General features: G+C 45.6%; 1 protein-coding gene across 4 annotated transcripts in view; it reads left to right on the forward strand.

Annotated features, from left to right (window-relative positions):
- LOC116950935 (tetraspanin-15-like) overlaps positions 1-24,681 on the forward strand; it is a 311,303-nt gene extending 286,622 nt beyond the window's left edge. For 3 of the 4 annotated variants that reach the window (XM_032969120.2, XM_032969121.2, XM_076073223.1), the window contains 3 exons: positions 3,640-3,693; positions 5,730-5,846; positions 18,884-24,681. In XM_032969120.2, coding sequence (XP_032825011.1) covers positions 3,640-3,693; positions 5,730-5,846; positions 18,884-19,078 — 366 coding nt within the window. In that variant the 3' untranslated portion in view covers positions 19,079-24,681. The remainder of the gene's footprint in view (positions 1-3,639; positions 3,694-5,729; positions 5,847-18,883) is intronic. The other variant, XM_032969122.2, reaches the window with a different exon arrangement.
- Positions 24,682-25,056: the final 375 nt, after the last annotated feature.

Genomic DNA, 25,056 nt, shown 5'->3' on the forward strand with positions numbered 1-25,056 from the left:
ACGCAAGCACACAATGGCCTACTTTTTAACGTCCATACGGCACGTAGACATATAACCACTGCAATAAATACACTCCCGGTCGTATTATGGGCGGCCGCTGGATTTGAACCGTGAACCTCCGCAGAAAGTGGTGAGCATGCTACCGACAGGCCATGTGACTCACTCCCCCCCCCCACACACACACCCCCTTCGATTATGACTGAAAGCAGAGAGGTGAAGTGATGCAGACGGTGAGATGATACACACACGGTGGGGGGGGGGGCCTTGTGCTCTTGACAGGATCAGAACCTCCTTGCCATGTAAAACATCGATTCAAAGCAAATTAAGATTCAAATTGAAAATGCAGAAGTGCATGGGCAAAAGATGATCGAAGTGGTATGGGTGGTTGGCTTGGCCTGGTAGTTTGGCAGGGGGCTGATAGGAGGCACAGCGAGTGGCAGTTGGAATCATAGAGGGGCTGGGAACAATAACATTCAGAAACAAATTACACCACACATTTGTCCCTTTGTCAGTCCATTGCTGGATGAAGGTCTCCCCACATACCATGTCAGTCATAGTGGTTGATTGACCAAATCTTACCAAGCTGGTCGGTTCAGGCTGGTGAATGGGACTGCCAAGGACTGGTTCAGATATCACAAGCCATCTGATGTCAGCCATGGCCAGGAATCAAACTCGGGTGTCCAGGTTCGTAGCCGTAGTACGCTACCAATGTTCCCACTACTCCCTCTATACTTTACTATAGCATGATAAGGCTGTCATTCCCCTTTTGAGTAAAGAAATGTCACCTTGGAGTATCCATAGATGACCTCATGGTTAACCGCAAAGAGAAACCAATTATAGCCGATCTTAGTTTGAATCCTTACACAAGAGTGAATGTGATCTTACGTGAGTAACAACATAGATAAGCAGACAATACGTCTCCTTCACAAGTCCATCTCTCTGCGTAAATAATACATTAAAATATGTCTTAAACAAGCCTTCTGGGAGTGCGTCACTTTCAGCTGCATTGTTACAAGGCAAGCAAAACGCTGGACCGGTTTCGACTCAGCAGAGTCAGCCTCGCCTGAGTCATAACGTGGAAAGGTGGAGATTACCCAAGACAAATTTCCCGCGTGTTAATTTTATTATTTTAGTATTCTCTACAATGACGATAAAATTGATTTGTTGGCTTTTGCATGTGTGATTGGTACAAGACCTAGCATTACCACTATTTACCATTTTTATTACAAACGGGCTGTAGACTATGTGAAAGTAAACACTGGATAATGCATCTAATCTACTGCACTGTGTTGGGATGAGATTTTGTCGTGGCCCTTGTTACTTTGGAATAAAATTCCTAGAATTTGTAAGAAGTAATTTTCAGGTAAAATCTTCGACCAACGTGTCTGTTTAAAAAAAATGTATTTTCTTCGAGCTGCAATGCTTTTATTTTACTCTTACACAGTAAGCAAAATACAAGAAGTTCTATCCATTATTTAGTTTCTCCCTGGTTGGGGAATACACACACACTCATAGCTTGTTTACAGCCATAGTGAATGTGTGTGTGCTGATCAGCCCAGACAAAGACAAAGATCACGATTCATCATTATTGACAGCTGGGACAAGCGCCTCTGGCGGAACGAGTGGTGGCATTCTCGTTAGGAATCCTCGCTGCAAAACCTAGCAACAGTGGCTTCAAGTTCTGGCCACGAATAACACCACTGGCAATTGGTGTGCGTGTGTCACGGGCATTCATACTTAATCACATTTTTGTGTTATTTATACATGGCCATAATCTCTTTCATCCAGCCTTGTAGCATTGGGGACTCAACCGCCAGTTGGAAGGTTGTGAATTCAAATACTGGTCAGGAGTCCACTCAGTGCATCAGCCCTGCAGAGTTGATAATATGAATACCACCATGTGTGAAGTCACCAGTGTGGTCCTGCTATGGAGAGACTGGCTCCTCTATGTATGTTGAACTTCTCTTTTCGCATAGGAATGTGGAACTTCCACCCAATAGTTCATGACCACCAAATGTGATTAGCACTGCTGCATTCTCATTTCACGGCAGATACACCGTGACTGCCACTTGCAAATACAGTATTCGTTTTGGCAATTTATTTAAAGCCAATTCTACCTGCTTTGACATACGGGTCAGAAGTATCATTGGCCGTCAAGAAAAGCAAGTGGGCCTGAGCAGGGAGCCATCGCTCGAAGGGATGACGACCGGTTGTTGAGAGTAGCAGTGGAGCGGCAGCCAAAGGGCAGGACGTTCACAGCGAAAGGCGAGGCGATGAAATCCGCTGTTGCATCGCGAGGCCGTGAGACATCGTGCTGGCTTGAGGAGGCTTTCATCCTGCCGTGGCCATGGATCTTTGCTTCTGATGGGTGGGAGACGGTCGCCTTGTCGCGGTGGCCTCACCTCTGACGTGTGTTTTCATGTCACCTTGAACACAACTAGTACCGTCCATCTTGGCGAAATTAATTCCGCCCATTTAAGTGCCAAAAAGCGATCGGGTGAGGTTCCTTCAATGGAGGAATAGCAAAACGACTCTTCCCAGAAGCCCTATCATAGCAAGCACACCTCGACATTGGTATTTAGCTCCTGAAAATATTACAATGTTCAAGAATAGAATTGCTTCCAGTAATTATTAATTTGCTTATTCCGGAGGTGGTGATGAAGAAAAAAATGCATTTTGTATAGACTGCCATTTGGGTAGGCGCAGTCCTGTGCTGTTTATAAATTAGACTGTGTTCTATTCTTGCATATGGAAATATATGTTCAGGAGCTGAATGCCAATGTTGAGGTTTCATCGCCACGAGAGGGCTTCAGGAGATAATTTGTGCCGTTTTGCTGTTTGTTCCTCCTTCATTGAAGGAGCGGAGACTACAGTGGTTCACTATACGGCCCATAGTGTGGGTTGCAGGGCCACAATCGCACTTCTTCTTTCGTATGGATTAATAGCAGCAGATTAAATGTCATTTTAGATTTGGTATCCACTCAATCGCCCGTTCAGGCGCAGAGTGGATCAGCATCCACTCCTCTAAAGGAGTGAAGGCAGCAGCAGCGGCAGCGACGGAGTGTTCACGATGGCGCTCGACGGTTTTGGGATTTGTGACCGCACCACTCGCAGGCCGCCAAATCTCTTTGTGGCATCGGTTGGCCGCGTCGGCCACATGGCCCCCCGGTCCTGATTCGGTTGATGGTCGACTTTTGGCGGCGTGGAGGGTTGAACCCGGGAGGTTCGACGGTAGGGGTCCCTGTGTGAGATGTTTATTTTTGACATCGGCCGCAGTCCAGACTTGCTGCCATCTATCGCCTTCATTTGTATTTGTGGAGTGAGGCTGCTGTTATCCAGCACTGCGGCTTGCCTGTAATGTTCTGTTTAGGGACCATTCGCTGACACCGCTGAATGGAGTAAAAGCACAGTCGAGTTTCTACACAGGACGAACCGTTGAGGCGTTTTTTGTGTGCTGGCATATGATGTCGCCTCTGGCCTCTTCGTCAGTGCGACCTGTGGCTCGGTTGTTGTATGCAGATTCGTAATGTAGGAACGCCTTGCTCTGCCCATGCGTGTCGGATTGTTCAGACTGTAAAGCTTGGGTGTTGCGTAATATAATCTAACCCATTCTCGTACTGCGTTGTGCCTGCATTACAGAACCCTGGGGCACTGCTGAACTCACACTGTGGTTATGGCATCCTTCATAAAGAGGTTCGTCTAACAATTATTTTCACTTTAACTTGCATTTTTTTTGTTTGCGTACAGGTTTCCTAAAAGTTTAATTGCAGTGGCTGCTAGTCCGAGATCCACTCGTCCCATAATGCCTTTGAGGGCTGATACAAATGAACACTGTTTTTGTGCGAAGTCAGCAGCGATTGTCCTGCGAAGAGATTGCCCCTACCATGGAAATATAGAATTTTAAACGGTGGCCTCTAGGTCAGCTGCATGTTACTTTTGACTGTTTTCTATTCAGAGGTGTATAGTTTCACCCAATGTCCGGCTTAATAAAGTACAACACTTTTAGTCAGTGATTGATAGTTTTTTCGTAAGCTGCCCCAGCCTGATCCACCGTTCAACCGATCGTGCTCTTAAGAATCTACGGTGCCATTTCTCACACTAAAACATTGTTGTAATGATTTTTGGTTTTTCTTGACCAGTTTTCATTAACTCATCCGAGGGTCGATGTTGGCTCTGAGGGAGAGTGTAGCAAGTAGCACAGGGTTTGGCCCTGCCAATGAATACCCACAGATGCATTACCAGTTGTTTTGTAAGTTAGTATCTATCTTAAAATATCTATAATTAACCTTATTTTTCATGTTTTGGTCATCGTGGCTAGTCTATGTTATTCGATGTTTCCTATGTATTATTTGATTTAACTAGTTGTCCCTGTACATCATATAGAGATGCTCCTCGTTTAAATACATGACACATACAAAGCTGCATTAATATTCTCAGGAGTACTAATAAATTATTTCATGGAAAATACAATGTTCTTTATTACGAATACATCAGCTCACGTGTTATTGGAGACACATTCAAAATCTTTTTTTTTTACTAAAACTTTCACAATCATTCAGATCGTGATGATCATGCCCATCGCACAGGTCTCAAAGTCAACTGGATATGGCATGGATATTAAGATAATGATCAGACACCAGTGTCAGTCAAGCCTGAAAATAGGCCACGCTGTTGTGTTTGCCTTGAAATAAAACAATATATCGTCCATGATTGTCAGGTGATTGATACATATGCTTATGGAATCCTACATTGGCTGTGAGCTCACGTATTATTATGATTGCTAAAGCATCGTCATAATAACAACTTGGTTCCTGACTGATTACGACGTTGAATCTCAACACGTTGGTCAATAATACTGCCTTAAAAGAATAACTATATATACACGAGGAGCGCTCAGAAAGTAATGCCCTACTTCTTTTTTCTCGGGCAAAATGCGTTAAAGAAAAGTGAAACCTACCCATGGAATTGACAGATTTATTGGTTAATATGTGCACTACTTTTCCCATATAAATCCTGTTCCATTGCAATGGGACCGACACAGGAGGATTTCTTCTCAATTCTGGCTATCGCCTGATGAAGCTGATTGTAATTGCCAGCGAAACATCGTACTCGAATTGTAAATGTTGTCAGTTTACCCTTCAATGCGCCAGTTTGCTCAAGTAGCAACTGATTGGCACGTTTTGTTTACGTGACAAACCTTACTAATTGGCTGCGTCGGATGATGGCGGGTTTCACGACGTGTTTAAATTTTCGCTATCTAACCCAAGAAACAAACGTTATTATGGATAATATTGGTCGCGAAAGCATATTAAACTCAATGATTTTGCACCATCAAGAAACGAGAGCGATGTATTCCTTGCCGGTGGGACATTACCGTCTGGGCGACCCTCCGTATATAACAGGCGACGTTTTGCGCAATTGCCCTTTCGTCATAGCACGTAAAAATATATGAAGGACCATTTCCCAAAACGTCGCCTGCTATCTATATTTTTTTCCTTTTCTAAGGCCACACAGTGTAGTTAACTAGTCGGTTGAGTGTTTCCGTGAAATCATGCTGATGTGCACCCCGACCGCCAATGCAGCGTCACCGAATGACGTAATGAAATACTTCGTTTTTTGTCATTACGTGGCTTTGCCGTACGCTTTTCGGGCCTGACTGAAGTGCACATGCGGCACGTTGTCACCTGCAACCGTGTGCTGCGCTGTGCGTCTCTGCGTGCCTTCCGCAGCGGCTGGAGCTCACGGAAGTGATTCACGTGCGAGGGTGCACGCACGCCATCTTTCTGTGGATCGGAGACCGTCTGCCACTGGCCATTTTTGTCTCCGTCCTGATTTTGCTGTCTCAGGTATTGATTTGCACGTAACGTTAAATCGCAAATATAAAAAAACCATACGTTTAAATATAGACATGGTATATCTGGTATGGACTTGCTGTGTGTGACATCCACTCGGCTTAGGACGGCAGAGCAGAGTTCAGAATATTTATTTATATGGGAGGAATCCAATGAGCTGTAAAGCTCTTTTTCAAAGATGTCCAGTCGGGGCGGGTCAGAACATTACAGCAAGAAACTATTTAAAAAACACGATAGGAGTGCAAAGTATAGCACGGTAAGCAAATCACTCATAAATAATATTTTACCAAGTAAAGCCGACTGAGCTATTCGCTTCTTTTTCAGAAGCAGCCTGACCCCAAATGATAGCTCAACAAAGTGGCTGATCACGTGGAAATCTATAGCAGCCAAATACTATAAACGCGTGATTCTAAATGTGGAGGGAAAACCGGGGCATCCGGAGAAAAATCCACATGACCAACGGGGAGAGAAACATGGAAACTCCAAATATACAACAGGCATCAGGCTCCGGATCGAACCCACGACCTCCTGCATGCCAGGCGAGGGAGATAAAATCTCGCCACCGTGACGCCCAATGTGCATTGTCAGCCTTGACGGATACTCGCTAACAGTGCTTGTCTTCTGCGGTCTATCACGAGCGAACGTGGGAGTGTTTTTGTATGAACGATCTAAACGCATGTTCCGTGCGCAGCCACCTTCCCCCTGGTGGTGTAGAACAGTCTCTGCCAACTGATGTCCGCTCAGCCGTGACAATCCGTGCTTTTATGTCCGGACTAAGAATATGTATTGTTCTCTTGTGTTTAGTTTCAGTTTTAATTGTTCTCTGTGCCATCCACGCTTCCGTCAGTTGTCCATTCGCTCATTCGGCACCATACTAAGTTTGTATCTTCAAAGGTGATCACATTAAGGATGATCTCGTAACAGTCAAAATCTTTGACTGAAAAACATTAGAACCCGCCGTACAACTGTGAAACACGGCTTTTTCAGCAGCACGTAAAAAACGTAGCTCTGCCTCCTTTAACATGACCACATTTGTCAGTTTTATACACTTCTCAGCTTTTGATGAATATAGTTTGTTGTACATTTTTGCATTTATTGATGTATATATGTACCTTGCTGAGCTCTTCAAAGAGCATAAATCATCATGCAAACTCCAGTCATCCTCAGAGCAGCTTGTGGCTAACCATCGAACAAAGACGGTCACTGCATCACGCACTTTCATATGTGCTTCTGCACCCATCTGGAACGCTCTTCCTTCGAAAATTTGGAAGCCACTGGAGCTATGCACTTTTAAATCTAGAATGAAAACTAATTTATTTACAACTGCTTTTTGTGTTTCATTTGTTGCCCTTCCCCCGCACCTCCGATTAGCACAGTTGGCTAGACGGTGCGAAAGAAGTGCAATATACACACATATATATAAACAGGTTCCAAAAAGGCCGATTTCCAAAAAGCCTCATCGAGGGCCCCACCACTTATCCACGTGGCTCTGTTTTGCTAGGAAAACTGTGGTGGCTCCACCGCCAACTGCTTCAGAATGACGACCGTTCGCCACGCACACCTCTCCCACAAGCGGGACATTAAGCGTGACTCCACAGTGCAGCGACTGTGGCCACCCGAACCAAACAATGGACCACATTTCGAACGACGGGCTGGACAGGGTTAGTCGTGCTACTCTCGGAGCAAACTCACTATTTGTATTTTACTAGGCAAGGCCCACAGAGCTACGTAGCTCTCTTTCAGAAGCAACCTGGCCACAAATGATGGCTCAACGAAGTGGCTTATTGTTTGGAAATGTATTGCCTCCAAATACTCTAAACGCACGTTTTGAAATGTGCAGGGAAAAACTGGAGGACCCGGAGAAAAGAAATCACGTGACCACGATGAGAACATGCAAACTCCAAATATACAGGCATCAGTGTCGTGATCAAACCGAAGACTTAATGCATACAAGGCGAGGTAGTTAACATCTCGCCACCATGGCGCCCATTATTATCATCACATGGTTCACTAACTGAGACGTGGAATTTTAACGCGTTCCCAGTGGTGACACTCGACATAAGCAGAGGTCCCCCAGGAAGCTCAAAGGGCCGCCTGATTCACTTGCAAAACTAGGGGTACACTAAATTTCAAATCAACTTTATATATTTAAAAAAAAACTCTTCATTCGAATAACACTACTCAAATTATATAAATTGTAACTTGTCTATTAACCTCATTCTTGCACAGGGCAATGATACAACAGAGTCATCTAGTAGCTTGTCCGGCATATGAGAGTTACAGCAACGTGAAGCACCCGTGAATAATTTAATTTTTGGGCCCTCCAATGGTCCTGGCACCTCCACTCGGTTGCTATCTACTCCCAAGCTCGTGGCTTCAGAGGTCAGCACCGTTGCCAAATGACACTCTCCAATCACGATACAACTAAAGACCATGGGGGGACTGTCTTGGGGTGAAGCAAAGAAAGCTGCTAAAGACCATCCGGCATGGCGTGGGCTTGTTGCGGCCTTATGCTCAACAGGGAGTGAAGAGGGGTCAGTAAATAAGTCATCGTTATACAATCCACACGGGTGTGCACGTTTTCTCGCGTGCAGCCTCTTGTTCAATCCACTGCTCGATGCGGGCCCATCCACGCCACATGGGTCGTGGAGGATTGTTGGAAGCGCATTTCTCCGTGCGGGTTGGTGCAGGTGGGCCGCATAGACGTTGAGTATAACACAGTACAACAACGCATTTGGAACGTCTGACCATCTGCTGACAACATTAGCTCCTCAGAAGGCTACGACACATGTTGCGTATGATGCTCGCCTGAAGCGTTATCCAGGCTCAGCTCCTGCTCAGCTTCCGAGAGCTCTTGACGAGATCTGGGCGGTCACAGGCTCAATACAATGCTCACGCACGTACAGCTCCCATTCTGCATTGTTTCCGTGTGCAGCGCTCTACTGTGCATCATTTAATAGAAATGTTGCTCAGTAATTCACAAAGTTTCAGGAAGTTAAATAAAATCAATGGTGCTTGAAATTGCACCGTTGCCAGCTCCGCCCGTTCTTAAGTCAATGCTCGTGTAGCCGAACCGTCGTAAGTCTTTGTTGCAGAAATTAAAAGGTTATTGCAAATGCATACGCGATGGCCCTGACACGCTGATTTGCATGCCCGATATGAGAACTGCACCACGGCAGTGGACTCGAGGAAGGAGTCCCAACGCGTTGTGTGGGAGCGCAATAGGACGGGAGAGAGGGGGGGTGGTGCCAATCTCAATCAAAGTCTCTTTTGCCACCTTGACATTTAATCAGTCACAGGTAAACAAGGACCAGCACGATGGTCACACTTTCAGACGTAAAACATCTCGCCACCGTGGCAAGTTGCTAACTACCTCGCCTGATATCCAGGAGGTCGTGGGTTCGATCCCGACCTTGACGCCTGCTGCTGTATATTGGGAGTTTGCACTTGCTCCCCGTGGTCGCGTGGATTTTTCTCCGGGTCCTACGGTGTTTCCCTCCACATTTAGAAACACGCGTTTCGAGTGTTTGGCTGCTTTAAATTTCCACGTGATAAGCCACTTCGTTGAGCTATCATTTGTGGCCAGGTCGTTTCTGAAAAAGAGCTATATAGCAGCTCAGTGGGCCTTACCTGATAACATTTACACAAAAAAAATGTATAGTTTTAACTCTCATCGGGCCAAGTGTTGTTGTGGAATGGTAAAAGGCAGCACGATGCCCAAGCCCACTCTTTGGCTTCCCCAGTGCCAATATTTACACATCACACCAGGGTACTTATTGAAGGTTGAGTCAACCTAAGGAAGACCCAGGACGAGTTCAGAAGATATTGTAAATGACGAGGAATTGAACGGTCAAGGGGATCAATGTGCAGTGTGCAAAGCACTTCACCAGCCATACTCCAGAAACTAAGACATAGATCCCCCATGTAGACTTTTTTGCAGGCTCGTGGTGCGTGTGCTGTTAGCTGGCCCCTATGAATGCCAGCATGGAGCATGAGAGGATGGTGTGACCAGCACCACGTCCGGCCGCCTTTGTCTCCCCCAGTGCCGATGTACCTTGCTTGAGCTATTCATTAAAGACTTGAGTAACACTAAGGGAGGCCTAGAACTACGTCATGTATCGCTTGCCACTGACGTTAGCCGTGGCTGTGGACAATTACACTCCAGCGGATGGGTCTGTGGGTGCGGTGCGCTATAACCACTGTGCGCCACCGCTCCCCACCACCACGCACAGCCTAGGGTGATTTTGTTCTATTGGCTGACACTGCGGCCACAGCGAGGCCCCTGTGCGACGTAGGGGCATGAATTAACCAAGAGCCGTTTCATTCACCCATTTTTTATTGATGAGGCCTGAACCACACACACACCGCACTCTTCTCTCTCGTGTTGAGGTGGTTGCATTGCATCGCGCTACGAACCCTGCGACCCGTCTTCGATTCACGCTCACGGCAAAACATCGTTGACGATTTTCTGCACAAGTCCTGGGCCTCCCCTCGGTCGACTCAGTCAGAAATGAGTAATTGGTGCGCGATGTGTAAGAACATCGCCACGAGGGAGACAAAGGCGGCCGGGGCGTGATGCTGGCCACCAACCCCCTCGTGTGCTTCGCCGACCTTCCTAAGTGCTCGCTAACAGCACTTGCCCTGAGAGTCTGGTAAGGCTACACGGGAGGTTTTTTTGGTGACTGCATTGCCTCGTGATTAGCAGAATGCCACAGATTCACATTGCATGGGTTCCACTGTGCCACTCCTGCTGCTTCACGATATTGTTGGGTGAGATGTTAAAGTTCTCTTTCCCATGTAAGGTGACATTTTGTAGATATCGAACATTTTGAAATGTCTCAAAATGGGGACTTTTCATTGCTGCTGCCATTGCCCAAATCCACAATTTACAGAAGCCGACGTACACCAGCGTGAATGTATTGGGATTCTAGAAACGTGTTCCGACCACCGTGCCAGACAGCCCTTCAATGACAGACACAGAAATGAACAACCACCGCAGCAGCATGGCAACAAGTGGCCAACAGATCCTCTTTCATCCTGACAGAATGTAGGGAGGGACAAGTGCTTTTGGCAAGCACTGCTTAAGGCCGGCACAGCGACCTGGGCCACCTTTGTCTCCCCAGTGCTGATGTTCACACACTGCACCAGGCACTCATTTATGGCACCCTACCTAGGAGGAGGATCAATTCACAGCTGTGCATCGTGGCTGGCAGTTGAAAACACCAAGTCACTGGGATCACAGGAATACTGCTCCACACAATAAGCAAAGATGCCCTTATAGCCTTTAACAGACTGTTGGGGCAAGGGCTGTTAGGGAGCACCTATAAATGGCAGCATGGTGAAACGAGGGGGCGGTGTGACCGAAATTACACCCGGCCGCCTTTGTCTCCCCAATACCAACAATTACCCCACTGGGTATTCATTTCAGGCTGAATACATCTCTGTAAGACCCTGGATCGATTCAGATATTCGTCACTGATGCTGGCTATGTGTGGGAATCGAACTTGGGTCGCGGGACTTATAGCGCAGTGCGCTCACCATTACACTCACCCACTGCGAGCACACAAAGACAAAGATCCCCCAGAAAGCCTTTAATAGACTGTGAGGGCAAGTGCTGTTAGCGAGCAAGCACACACACACAGATAGTATATTCACGCCTGCAAGATGAACATGCGTATGCACACAGAGACAAAGATCCCCGGTATAGCCTGAACAGACTGTAGGGGCAAGTGCTGTTAGCGAGGACCTATGAAGGCCGGCACTGCACACGAGGGGGTGGGTGGCCAGCACCACGCCCGGCTGCCTTTGTTTCCCCAGTGGCGATGTTTACACACCGCACAAGGTACCCATTTGAGGCTGAGTCGACCTAGAGGAGGAGACGCAGGACCAATTCAGATCATCGTCACTGGTGTTGGTTGTGAGTGGGAATCGAACTTGGGCCGCTGGGTTCGTAGCGCAGAGCGCGAACCGCTACACAACCGCTCCCGACATGTGTGCGTGTGTGTAAGTGTGTTTGCTTACACAATTGGGGTTTGAGGAGGAGTTGGAGATGCTGCTGCTGAGACTGGAGCGTGCCACTAAGAGGTGGGGCCTTACCATCAGCCCCACCAAAACTAAGCACCTGCCTGGGTATTTTGTACCATCGGACACTCCACCCCCACAACTCCCAATCGGTGATGGGGCAGTTGTGGAGAGAGTGGAGAGTTTCCCATACCTGGGCAGTGTGCTTATGACTGGCTCCAGTTTAACAGCAGAGGTCTCACTCCGAATCAGTCGAGCGGCAATATCTTTTCATCGGTTGCGTAACGCTGTGTGGAAGCTACCTGGTCTGTCGCTCCGCACTAAGCTTCAGGTCTTCTCGGCCACGGTCATTCCCTCCCTTCTCTACGCTTGCGAAACGTGGACCCCCCTAATGGAACATCTTCGCCGGTTAGAAACATTTAGGCTGGCCTGCCTACGATCCATCCTGGGTTTAACCAGACTGGATTGTGTGAGGAGCTCACAAATCCTTGAAAGATCTGGGCAGGGTCCCATCGGTGAGCTCCTCCGGCAGGCAAGGCTGCGATGGCTGGGTCATGTAGCCCGCATGCCCAGCCACCGCATGCCGAAACAGCTTTTGTTCGGCCGGATTGAGGGGGCTAAGCGGGCGCGGCACGGGCTAGAGAAGAGATGGAGTGATGTGGTACAGGAGGACGTGGAGCTGAGTGGACTTGCCGATGACTGGTACCAGCGGTGTCAAGATCGGCCTCTGTGGAGGAGGCTCGTGAAGGATGCTACTGGGCAGTTGGAGGTAGTCACCCTCCAACAACAACGGAGGGCGGAGGAGCGACGCTCAGAACAACGAGCGGAGCGCCGGGTGGCTAAAGCACAGCAGGTTGGCACAGTAGGGGGCACAGGTGGTGCATCAGCCAGTCATCTCAGTCATCTCAGTCAGTCGACCCGTGGCACCTGGGTCTGCCCCGTGACCTCCTGCCAGCGGGCGTTCGACACTTCACGTGGCCTCAGGGTGCACATAGCCTGGCACAAGCGTCGTGGTGACGTCACCGCCACTTAGTGGCGAATGGCGGTTGTTGTTGTTGCTTACACAAACGCACTTACACACACTTCAATCACTGCGGCGCATTCATAATTCGGCCGGCAGACCGCTTTGCTCTTTTTTTTTCGGCACTCATACCACCCCGCCTCATATTTATTTGGTTGTGTGCTTCCCCGGGCTGCTAATTGAACAATCGCATTGGCCGTCGCCGTGATGTACGGCCCTGAGTAATCTCTTGCCATAGTTGGGGGGGGCCGCAATTTATTGCTGGGCTGGGGTCCAGGCCCGTTTGCGGTGGCAATCGGGCCAGGCACCACGGCTGCCTCTGCTGCAGGCAAAGCTCTCAGCGCCCTACGTGCACCGACTGTGGCTCCATTATCCCACTTTGGCGTGCAGTGTCACGTATTGCCCTTTTTCCAAAGCTGGACCCATTTGGCCAGATATTACCGTCCACCGATTGTGCCTATGTGGCAACGTGTAGTCAGACAAACATATATAAAGTGTGTACATTACGGATGAGTTTCAGATTTTTTTATGGGATTTTGGCTTTTTAAGGACGATTTTGACCTCTTTTTCCCATTCAGATTTATTTGATAATTTTTGTCATGTAATAAATGAACGTGTCTTCATGCTAGCAGACAAGGTGTCACCTGATGTCACGTGTCGTGGATGTGTACGTCGCTTTCATCGCGACATTTTCTGATCAATCCAAAATTTCACGTGTTAAAATCTGGAACGCGTATTTCCTAATAAAAAAATATAATAATAAACTTATGAATATAAATATACAAAATATAGAGGGCAGCCCATCATACAGACGAGGTGATGTGATACTCACCTGACACTCAACAAACACTCTGCTAGCCTTCATAGTTGCTGACGAGCAACACATTTCACCACACTCATTAAAATTAATTAACCAAACATCCCAATGCAGGACCATATAGACCTGGCACTTGGGCTTTCCTGGATAAATGGACCACGTGGCTAGGTGGGGATCTTTGTCTTCATATTGTCAAACATTTTTTTTACTTAGACTGGTCAGTTCTTACATATGGTTCCCCTAGGTCTGCTGCAATATAGGTCGTTGGAATACATCACATCTTTTAAATATATATACAACTCACTTTGTAGTGAAGGTGTTTCATGAATTAAAAAATAATTATGATGGCGATGGTAATGATCGGGGAAACAATCATAAGACGATTTGTGTTATATTCATCAAAGACCACAACACCTTTCTCCCTCTCTCGGGATTGCTTTGTCAAGTTGAAATGTCAAGCCTCAAAGGTAATTTCTCGCAATATCCTAGACACATGTTTATTTCAACATATTCCTTTTTTCAGAAAGCCACACTTGCCAGTCCCACTGCCCGTCCCCACTCTTGATACGGGTCTCACGGCAGTTTGCAGGAAACCTGAACTCCTCCCTGGGATAGAAATGCCTTTCACGGTCAGCGGCCCTCGAAGCAATATCACAGTGGCCCAGAGAATTCCCACCGACGAGGGGCAGTCACCCCCTTGCCCCACCCGTTCATCAAAATGACAATAAATGTCATCTTGCCGAAATTTTCAGAACAGCTCAATTTCCTTTGCTCATTTCCTGCAAGAGTAACTTTAAATGCTGCAAGGATGTCGCCCTCCATACGCGAGCCTCCTGTGCTTTCTCTCTCAACGAAGACGTCACCGGTATGAGAACAAAATTGTGAATTTTATTAATGTTATGAATAGTATGAGAGGGGAGCGATGTCGTGGTGGTTAGCCCACTGCTGTCCGAACCTGGCGACCGGAAATTTTATTCCCAGTTAACATCAGTGACGAGTGATATCCGAACTTTCCACAAATGATCAACAGTGCCCGTACTTCTTCAAAACTTGGCTTGACTGGTATGAGTATATAATCAAATGATTAGCTTTTATATTACGGTCATCGAAATTCTGAACCTGCCTTGTGTTGTTGCTCTAGTGACCGGAAGATTGATAGTCGGTCGCCGCGTTGATGACGTTCGTTGGGGATTTCTCACTTAACAGAGTGGGCCGCGTGAAGGCTGCTGCCATCTTACACTCCAAGATGGCAGCCTTACCTGACCCACACCATCAATCTCACTACATAGTAACTTAATTTGTAGTAGAGCGAGCGGCTCGCAATCAAATGTTGCGAGTTCAAATCCTGGTTGGGGGGGGGGGGTGATGACTCAGCCCGCCATCTCTTCAGAATCTATTAAATGTGTACCACTTTTTGGGGAAGTCAATTGCTATCTTATGGATCCACTCACCCCTGCTATAAGAATTTGTAATTTACACCACTGGCTCAGAGATGTAAACAGGAGATGAGCGCCAATGCTTCAATACTCATTTGGAAAAAAAAATATTGGTGGAGATCCTGGTATTGATTTGAAGCTTTCGTGACTGCAGGAATCCATACTCTTTGGTTCTTTCGGTAAAGTCACGTGGGTAGAAAATAAAATAAAATAAAACAAATCACGACGTTTCGATCGCAACACAAGCGATCGAAACGTGATTTATTTTATTTTATTTCTACCTACGTGACTTTACCGAAAGAACCAAAGAGTAGTAATCCTGGTATTCTTGGCCATGAATCTCAGCAGTGCAGACTCAGTTCCATAAGCCGGCAAACCGGCCCCCTGTGGCTTCCTATGAGTTTTATTTGAAGTTGATGAGAGTCAATACCAGTCCACTCACACGCTCATGCAGTAGGTGATGTGGTGGATTCCCTTTTTAAGAGCAGTGCCAGTACGATTGGTAAGGTTATAACTCACGCACGAATTATCAAATCCCTCTGGCCTTGCCTCTACACAATGGAGTGACAGGGCGAGGGTCTGAGTGAGCCTCATCTCAAAGGAGTTTGTACAAAACCACTTGACCAAGGTCAGAGGTTGCGATATTGGATTTTTAAAGGAACCAACCATAAAAGACCACAATTACTTGCCTCATGAAGCAAGGTGACTAAACATTCTCTGTGGTGCTATTTTTAGATTGTTCCAAGTGAGTTGCACAAATCCTCGGGATCCACCAACCTCTTCCTCCACAGCGCTGGCTTTCAGATGTGTGCCACCGAATGTAATTGTGAACGATAAATAACATTAAATTGTTGACACTCGGGGTCACGAAGAGCTTGGTGGCAGTGTGTAACATTTTAACGGTCCGTGCATTCGCTTGCTTCCCATCTTAAAAGGTCTAAGGTCAACTTATGGATATAATTGATCCATAACACCACAGTGGTCATTATTTTTTGACGAGACCGCAATTTCCAATATTCTGTAATGTCTGTAAGATTATAACCTTACGCTCAAACTAATATTTTACGCATTTTTATGAATCATATATTTCTTAGATTCTAGATTTAAAGCTTTCGAGACTGCTAGGATCCATACTCTTTGGTTCTATTGGGTAAAGTCACGTAGGTGAAAATAAAATATCAAAAAATCACGACGTTTCGGCCACAACACAAGCGGCCTTCATCAGGTGAAGGGACGAGACTGTCTGGAGGACACTCCAGCGCTGTCCTCCAGACAGTCTCGTCCCTTCACCTGATGAAGGCCGCTTGTGTTGTGGCCGAAACGTCGTGATTTTTTGTTATTTTATTTTCACCTACGTGACTTTACCCAATAGAACCAAAGAGTATTTCTTAGATGTTAACTACCTCGATTTTAACTACCTTGCCCCGGTATACAGGAGATCGTGGGTTCGATCCCAACCCTGACGCCTGTTTATTTGGAGTTTACACAATTTCCCCGTGGTCGCTTCGATTTTTCTCTGGGTCCTCCAAATTTCTAATCATGCTTTTGGAGTATTTGGCTGCTATACATTTCCACATTATAAGCCACTTCGTTGAGCTATCATTTGTGGCCAGGTCGCTTCTGAAAAATAGTTTATACAGCTCAGTAGGCCTTACCTGGTAAAATGTAAAAGTTTCGTTTTTAGCTTAGTGTAATAGTTAAGGTACTCGACTTGCGATCCAAAGGTCGCTGGTTCGACTCGACGCGGCAGTTGAAACATTGGCCATGTTTCTTAACACCCCCCCCCCTCCTACCCATCCACCAGGCGTGTCAACCCAGCAGTGTAAATGAGCGCTCCCACCAATGCCAGACATCGGCACATGTGCCTCCTGCGTGAGCCGATGATATTTATGGAGATCAACAGTCGCCTGGGAAATCTATTTCACCACTGAGATGGGGCTTAGAGGAATCAGTCCATTTTTACGACCAGCCCAAATGGGTTGTCTCTTGGGACACGAATGCAAAATGTTAATGCTGCTATTTCAGGAAGTGTTTGAATGAAGCAGACTGTGGTGTGTGAAAGAAAACACCCTTGGCCAGAGCTGTTAATTAAATTAAAACAGCACAGAGAAGAAGTAGACCGTCTGACTCAGAACGCCATCACATTAGCGTTCGAGACCTCACTGGGTCAACACTCCTGATGTCTTTGGTTTGACTCAGAAGTTCCCCAACTTCCGATATGCAACCTCGTTCGTGTGTCTCCTAATTTATAATTTCGGAAGGGTGCTCGATGGGTTAAAGCAGAACCCCGGGCTGTGATGTGAACTCAAACAACGTTGTGACCGAGTCAAGCGCTGTACTGCAGCACCAAATCGGGACATTGCTTACCTGCGAAAAGGCAAAATTTGGATAGATATCAAACTCCATGGTGATTACGTTGACATTGGTGACCACATTGAAACAATGTAAACTCTTATGTTCGTTCGTTTCTCAATCCGCTTGTCCTAGTGAGGGTTGCGGCAGCAGCATGTTGACTCGGGTGATCCAGACCTTCCATTCCCTCTAATGTGATTGCATTGAATAAAACCCGGGTAGCTGCTCCAAATCTCCCAATGCCACAGTCTGACTTTACAATTCAAAGAAACTGACAGGAGCACCAGAAACCACGTTTTGACAAATTGGTTAAACCAGATGTATGAAGAAAGCAGCTGCACTGGAGCATCCACGATTGACAGTGCGTCTGGGCCCTTTCCCGCAGCTAGCATTTTAGCCAGCTCAATGAATGACTGAAGCATAACACTTTGGCTGTGCACCTTACATTTGTTTTTTTGACGTTTCTTCTCCTCAATCCTGTTACTGTTGGCTCCAAGTCACAGCTCATTTTTCCTATTTCCCTGTTTTGCTAATTAAATAAAATGTAAAAAAAATAAACCCAGAATTTAAACGCTTCGTGTCAGCGCTATGGCAGCCTTCATCGCTACGGGTGGCGAGATGTTAACTACCTCGCTTGGTTTACAGGAGGTCGTGGGTTCGATCACGACCCTGACGCCTGTTGTATATTTGGAGTTTGCGTGTTTGTCTCCCCGGGGTTGCGGTGTTTCCCTCCACATTTAGAATCAACATGCATTGAGAGTACTGGATTCTGATAGAAATTTTCACTGGATAAGCCACTGTTGAACTATCATCCGGTCGCCTTGAAATTCAAAGGTAATGCGTTCAAATAAAGGTGTGTCCTCGTTGCAGAGTTGTTCCGTGAACAGAAATGTTATTTTCATGAATGAGCAACCATCGCCCGTGCTGTGGTGAATTTCTTTGGTGTCTGGTGCCATCTGGTGTCTATCGTAGAAATGGTACATGGTGATTTTGCACGTGGTTATGCACATCGCTTGCTGTGTTGAATGCTATTACAATAACACGAATGTACAGCCCCTTTGTCAATCCACTGCTGAATGAAGGCCTTGCCAAGCGGTGTTGGTCATCGGAGGTTTCAAGTTTTACTTTTGTTTAACTCGATGAGATTTTTTCTGCAGACCAGGATAGTCTCATTTGCAAGAGTGACGATGGTTTTGTGACCATACTTCACGAACTGGTCAGTGCAGGTTGATGAAAGGGGAGGGGGGGGATGCAGGCACCGGTTCAGATATGACTCGCCCATGATGTTCACCGTGACCTAAAATCGTAGTCAGGCCACCAACAACACAGCGTGCAAGCCGCTGCACCGTGCAATAACAGAGCGTGCTCATTCTTTCTTCCGTAGGCTTTTGGCATCGTCACCTCATACCTGCTTGTACAAAACATCACCCAGACGATAAAGGAAGGACTGAACCACGTGGAGACCGACGGACCCATGCTGATGGAGCCGGCGGAGGACTCCTCCCGCATCCAGAGATGGCTCTACATGTACCTGCCACACGAGCAGCGCCCTGCCTCACTCATGAACGCTCAAATTTGACGGCTGCAGTCAAAGCCAGCCGCTCCACATTGCTAAACGGCCAATTAATTGAGAAATGTAATCACAAAGCCACTCATTCCCATTACATAGATATTACTCTATTTTCAGTCTCCATTTAATGTTATAATGTTATTAATTTCATAATGAACTGCATGATTATAATTAAATTGATGTATTTAATTTAACCAGGTGAGAATCTGCTGAGGTAATATTTTTATTTATTTTGCAAGCGGAAATCTGGAACCTTGTAATTTCATCCCGTCAAACGCGTGCGGCTGTGACAGAAAGTGCCACTTTTTGGAAAGTTAACAGTGGTTGTCCTTTGGAAAAAACTTGCTCCAGCCATGGGAATGTGGAATTTCCACCACTGCCTCAGTGGCTAAGCACCTTCCCATGCCCATTTAAATGGGAAAGCGCTGTGAAGTGTTGTACCTAATTTCTAGCCCGTTAAGGTAACGCCGGTACACAGTGGCCTGCTTTTACTCAGCGCCGCGTGGTTTATGATGCTCACCGTTGAGCAAAGTAGGGAAACCGTGGCAATTTCTAACATAGTTAAAGGAGTTAAAACATTACACTGTTTTTTTTGTTAAATTCAGGCATTGGTTATCAAATGACAATGCTAAAGTGTCTCATTAGCAATTACAATAACTAAATCGCCACGGATAAAAAAAATATATATTGAACTTTAATACTGAAAAATGGAATAAACTGACTTTAAAAATATTTTTTTTCAAACTGACAAAGTCCTAACTCTAAAAAAGGAATTGAATTATTAATAATATGCATTCAAAATAATTTACTTAAAATCATCCCTGATAGGGCCTGGCATAACTAAACACGCCTGCCTGTGACGATGTGCTCAATTAATGTCAAGCGATCAGAATGTTTAGAGGATTGAATTTGAAAATATTGCAAAAAGACTAAATGACCATTACATTACGGCAGGTCCAGTGGCCATGGCACCTATTATCTGCCAACCAGATAGTAAGGAATTGGCACAGGTCACAAGAGAGAGAGAGAGACTGAAAGTTTATGTCTGTAGAAATTAGCAGAGCAAGTCGGTTGTATTTTTACTCTGCAGCGTATAAGCATTCATATATGTATTTTTATTCTGCCAATACAGTATTCCCTCGTTCTCGCGAGGAATACGTTCCGGAGATGCTCGTGAATAGCAAATTTCGCGGGTAATAATATTGACCCACAGAAAACTATCTTTTTAATAAATTACCTTCACTAAATACGTAAATAAGCTATTAAATACATGGAAATTATATCATCACTGTATGTCATCACTTTCTCTCTCTCTCGATGCAGTCGTGTATAGTTCCAGATGCGGTTCGCGGAGAGCCAAAATCGCGGATAGCCAAAATCGCGGTTAGCAAGTTCGTGAATAGCGAGGTAATACTGTAATATTCTCCTTCATTAAAACGATAACAACTTGTCAAACAGGGTCTTCGTGACAACGAGTCTTGAGACTCCGGCATTTATAAACGAGCAGCGAGCTGGCAAGCATGAACCCCGATAATACCTACACCAGGGTGCTCACTGGCTGATTTCCAAGCCTGACAGTTACAATTACCGTGCTTTGCTGCTGTTTCTCTTAAAATCATAACCAATGCACGGGTCCGTACACTGCACTAGGATTGACGTTATTATGCAGGTGCTTTGTGGGGTTCGTCTAGGGTAAATGCCACCCTCGACAAATAGATTTTAAAGTGTTTGTGAAGGAAGTGAGATTACCCAAGGTTAAGTCTCGCTCACCTGCATATCAAACGTAACCTCTCCTGCTGTGGTGGAACGGTTAGCACACCGCTCTGTATATCAACGTAGGTGCTTAGTGTTGTACTGTCCCACTTCATCAACCCCCGCAAAAGTGATGGTGTCCAACGATTTAATGTGCATGCTATTGCTCGGTGCATTTTCTATTTATTCAGTCAAGGCTGTTTTATAAATTGAGTATGTGTGTGACTTCCAATGTTTCATATTGATGGTTTCATTGTTACTGTGTGCAGCTTATTTAGAACAGTTATTGTGGGTAACTTTTTGGTATTTTGTATGAAGAAAAAAAAGATTTACAGCAACGTTTGTGTTTCGTAAAAGAATGTGTACAGACCTATGTTGTTTTTTATCTCTCAGACGCGTGTAACGTCACGATCGCAAAATTGATTTTAATTGACCTTAGTTTAACATGTAGGCTTTCGCGACCAATATTAATTGACCTGTTAAATATTGTGATGATGTTTTCATAATGGTTCACGCTTTTGCTTGTCAATATTAACCAGTAGAAATGAAGCGACAGGCACAAGCACAGTGGCATGAAATGCAATCTCGTATTCGAGGACCGAAGTCCCAGGACAATCTTGTGGACAAAAAACGGAATTTGTTTTTGGTGACTTTTTGTGGTCAAGCCGTACACAATGCAGGAGTTAATCCCCAGTCCGTTCCAGTTCAAAGTGAAACTATCTGCGTGCTCACACAAATGCGAAGTGCTCGACTCTGGTGGTGGCAACAACGCACGAGTTTGTAAACCATGTTGCTTTTGTGCGTTGAACCGAGCTCCATTGTTTAGATGAGAGTGTTCTTCCCAAATTGTCTCTGGCAACCGAACAGCATTCGTTTAAAAAAGCCAAAATTTGCCGATGAGACCAACAAGGTGATCACCGATCCAGAGTTTTCTTGCTGAAACAAATGCCGCTGGAAAATACTGGTGCCATAACCCTGGCTCTCCAAGAGAAAGGCAGTCCAGAAAGTAAACTAATCTCCATCTACTTCCACCTGTACGGGGATAGAGTGTTGCCCCCTCACAAGCGTGGCCTCTCTCTGAGTGCTCCAGTTTCCTCACACGAGTACAAGCACTCATTTAATTGGCTGAAAACTGTTCAATTAAACCCCAATGCTGGACCCTCCTGCAAAAAGAGCCCATTGGACTCAGTATGGCTATCCTGGATAAATAAGTTATGTTTTTTTATATAATGAATATGGCTTATAATCCAGTAGTCAATATTTCACATTCCTATGGCAGAGGCCATCCCCACCATTATACTACCACTACTGTACAGGTGTTCTTGGTCGTGCTGTACAGCTGCCAGATGTGTGTTTGGGCTGTACCGTGTTCCTAGTCTCGACATCCGACGTTTTTCTCCACGTGCTGGGAGCTTCTCCAAACGCGTGGAGCAAAAAAGTCGGACACCCTGCCGAACAACTGAGCGCTAGAACCCCAAAAACGCAAAAGACAGAGAGAGAGCTGCACGTCACATAACAGTGGTAAATGAGCTGGGTCAGCCCCTGTCAAGGAATTGGAACTCTCAACCCCACTGATCGTGAACTGAGCAGTCTAACCAGATCACGACCTGGCCACACGAATTCGTCCAGCTAGACCAATGACAGAATAGTGTCTCGTTTTGCAATGTGAAATTTGGTTATTAGTTCACTGTGGCGTTTGCAGCTCTCTGCGACTGCCATGATGCAAGAGCAATGGATCATAAGCCGGAAACTGCGGAACATATGGCCACAGTAAAGTAGGTGATGAGCTGCAACCCCAGAAGGGGGAAGTAGATGGACGTGGGGAGAACTCGTTCATAGAATTTAAACAGTAAAGCAATTAATGAGCCGGATGTTTTACGGAGTCATTGTGTTCAGGAATATAATCATGTGGCCCTCACTGGCTCTTATTCCGCATGTTCGTTCTCAAATAGGATCCTGTCACATGCCCAGTCTCCTAGATATGTGGCGAGTATGAGAAGAGCATTAACAAAGGGCACTCGCTGAATTTGTATCTGCGTAACGTTCATATTTTGAATGCTGCTGTGGTGTAAAGGTTAGCACACCAGACTTGCAATTCGGAGGTCGCCGGTTTATTCTGGCGCAGCGACTGAGACAATGGGACATATATTCTAAAGCTCCCTCCACCTTTTGTCCACCCAGAAGTATGAATGGGTTCACCATCGTCGATCGGCAGGTCGTGTGTGGTGGGGTAATGTGTGGGCCAAATTCCTCTCTCGATGGGCTGTCATGAACTTCCTCGAGTGAAGGCCCCTTCTGCCAGCAGTGGCGTGAGCAATCGATTGCAGGGCTGCACCTTTATTAACATTTACCTTTAGCTTTGCATTCACATTTACCATTGATCTTTGAAAGCAAACTGTATACACGAATTATTTTTTGCATTCACATTTACCAGTGATCTTTGAAAGCAAACTGTATACACGAATTATTGCCTCCACGCTTAAGTGTCTCCCCGGTAAGGTGTGGTGCTCATCTCTGCCAGCAGCTCTGAGCCAGTGGTGGAAATTCACAGTTCCTATGACAGGGCCTAGACTATCCATACAAAAAAATCACTGAGACTTCACACAAAGTGGAACTCTTTTTTTTTTCGATGAAAGTTACTGAGCCAACCCCGATTGGGATTTAAATTCACAACCTTTTTAATTGGCGTAGTGACACTCAGCCAAAGATACGAACTTGCAACTGCAAGTTGTGAAGTGCAGAGGCTCTCAGGGACTATGAGCGTATATGCATTAAAAACAGAGACTTTCAAAAATATTTATTTTTTATTCTTATACAATTGCTGAACACAAGCACACACGCACAAAACATCAATGATCAGGAACAAACGCCACGATAAATGTATGACAGTTACCACAGTTAACACATTTATTGAATTCAGCAAGGTTATACGAGCTCGGGAATAGAGACAGCGGGAAGTATTGCAGGGGAATCAACAGAAAGAGGAGTCTTGTGACCTGCAGGGTGATGGTTGAAAACAGTGTGGATGACAGGAAATATTCAAACTGGTAGACCGAGTCTTCAACATGGGTGGGGAGAATCAATGAGCGAAGTTCACGGGAAAAGGAACCATTATAATAGCCATAGAAGAGTGGTAGGGAGGCGACTAACTACCGATGAGCAAGTGACGAGGAGTCAATTAGAGAATCTGGATCATAAATCACCCAGCTGCTTGACTTTGAATTCTATGAAGCGCAGTGAGGTAGGAACTGGGTGATCCACCACAGATCAAAGTGTTCCAGCTTAAGCTGAGCTCGTGTTTACGTGAAGAAAGTTGCGTACTATGTGGCCATTAAATGCGTTATTTAAATTGATGATCTGAAATCATGCCAGGGGCCATCCATTTAATACGTACGCATGGAGGGGGGGGGGGTAACCCAAACGCGTACGCTTGCGTCTGGGGGGTCTACTGACAATGTACGCATAGGAAACGGGGGGGGGGGGTGGGGGTGAAGCCTCGATAAGAATTTGTCTACATTGGCCTTCAAATGAGTTAGATAGTCCGGCGGTGGACTATCTGTTTGCTTAAACCACGTTAATATTATTACTCCTTTATCGTTTAAGCAAGGATTAAATATCGGCCGTTCTATAGGATTCGGGGGGTGGGGGGTGCGTCAGGCTGTACGTACACAGGTGGGGGGGGGGGGTTAAAAGTCCGCGTGCGTACAGGGATGGGGAGAGGGATCAAGTTTTGACAGATTCTTGCGTACCTACTCAATGGATGGCCGCTCACGAGAAGTTAAGGGTATTTAATTACGTACTTTAATTTTGATGAACATTGACCGTGTTAATGTTTTGTTAATAAATGAACTTTGAATGAACATTCTTGTCTGCGTTTTGTTTTCCACCTAACATATAATAGCACACTCTTAAACACAGCAATCTCCTCTTAATCTCGAGAGGCATTTCACTTTTTCACAACCCGAACATGCCACATCCAGAGAGATGCTTTCGTTAAAGCTCTATTTTTTACGTTAAAAACATTGGTAATTTTTTTATTTAAAGCTTTCGTGACTGCAGTAATTCATATTCTTAGCTCTTTCGGTAAAGTCACGTTGAAGGGAAACAATAAAATAATAAAATATATATAAACCAAAAAATCTCACGACGTTTCGACCATAACACAGGTGTGAGGATGAGCGTTTGTGTTATGGTCGAAACGTCGTGAGAATTTTTATTTTTTATATATATTTTAT

Source organism: Petromyzon marinus, chromosome 41 (assembly GCF_048934315.1).
Source record: "Petromyzon marinus isolate PM22_M1 ecotype Great Lakes invasive population chromosome 41, UKy_Petmar_22M1.pri1.0, whole genome shotgun sequence".
Classification (NCBI taxonomy): domain Eukaryota; kingdom Metazoa; phylum Chordata; class Hyperoartia; order Petromyzontiformes; family Petromyzontidae; genus Petromyzon; species Petromyzon marinus.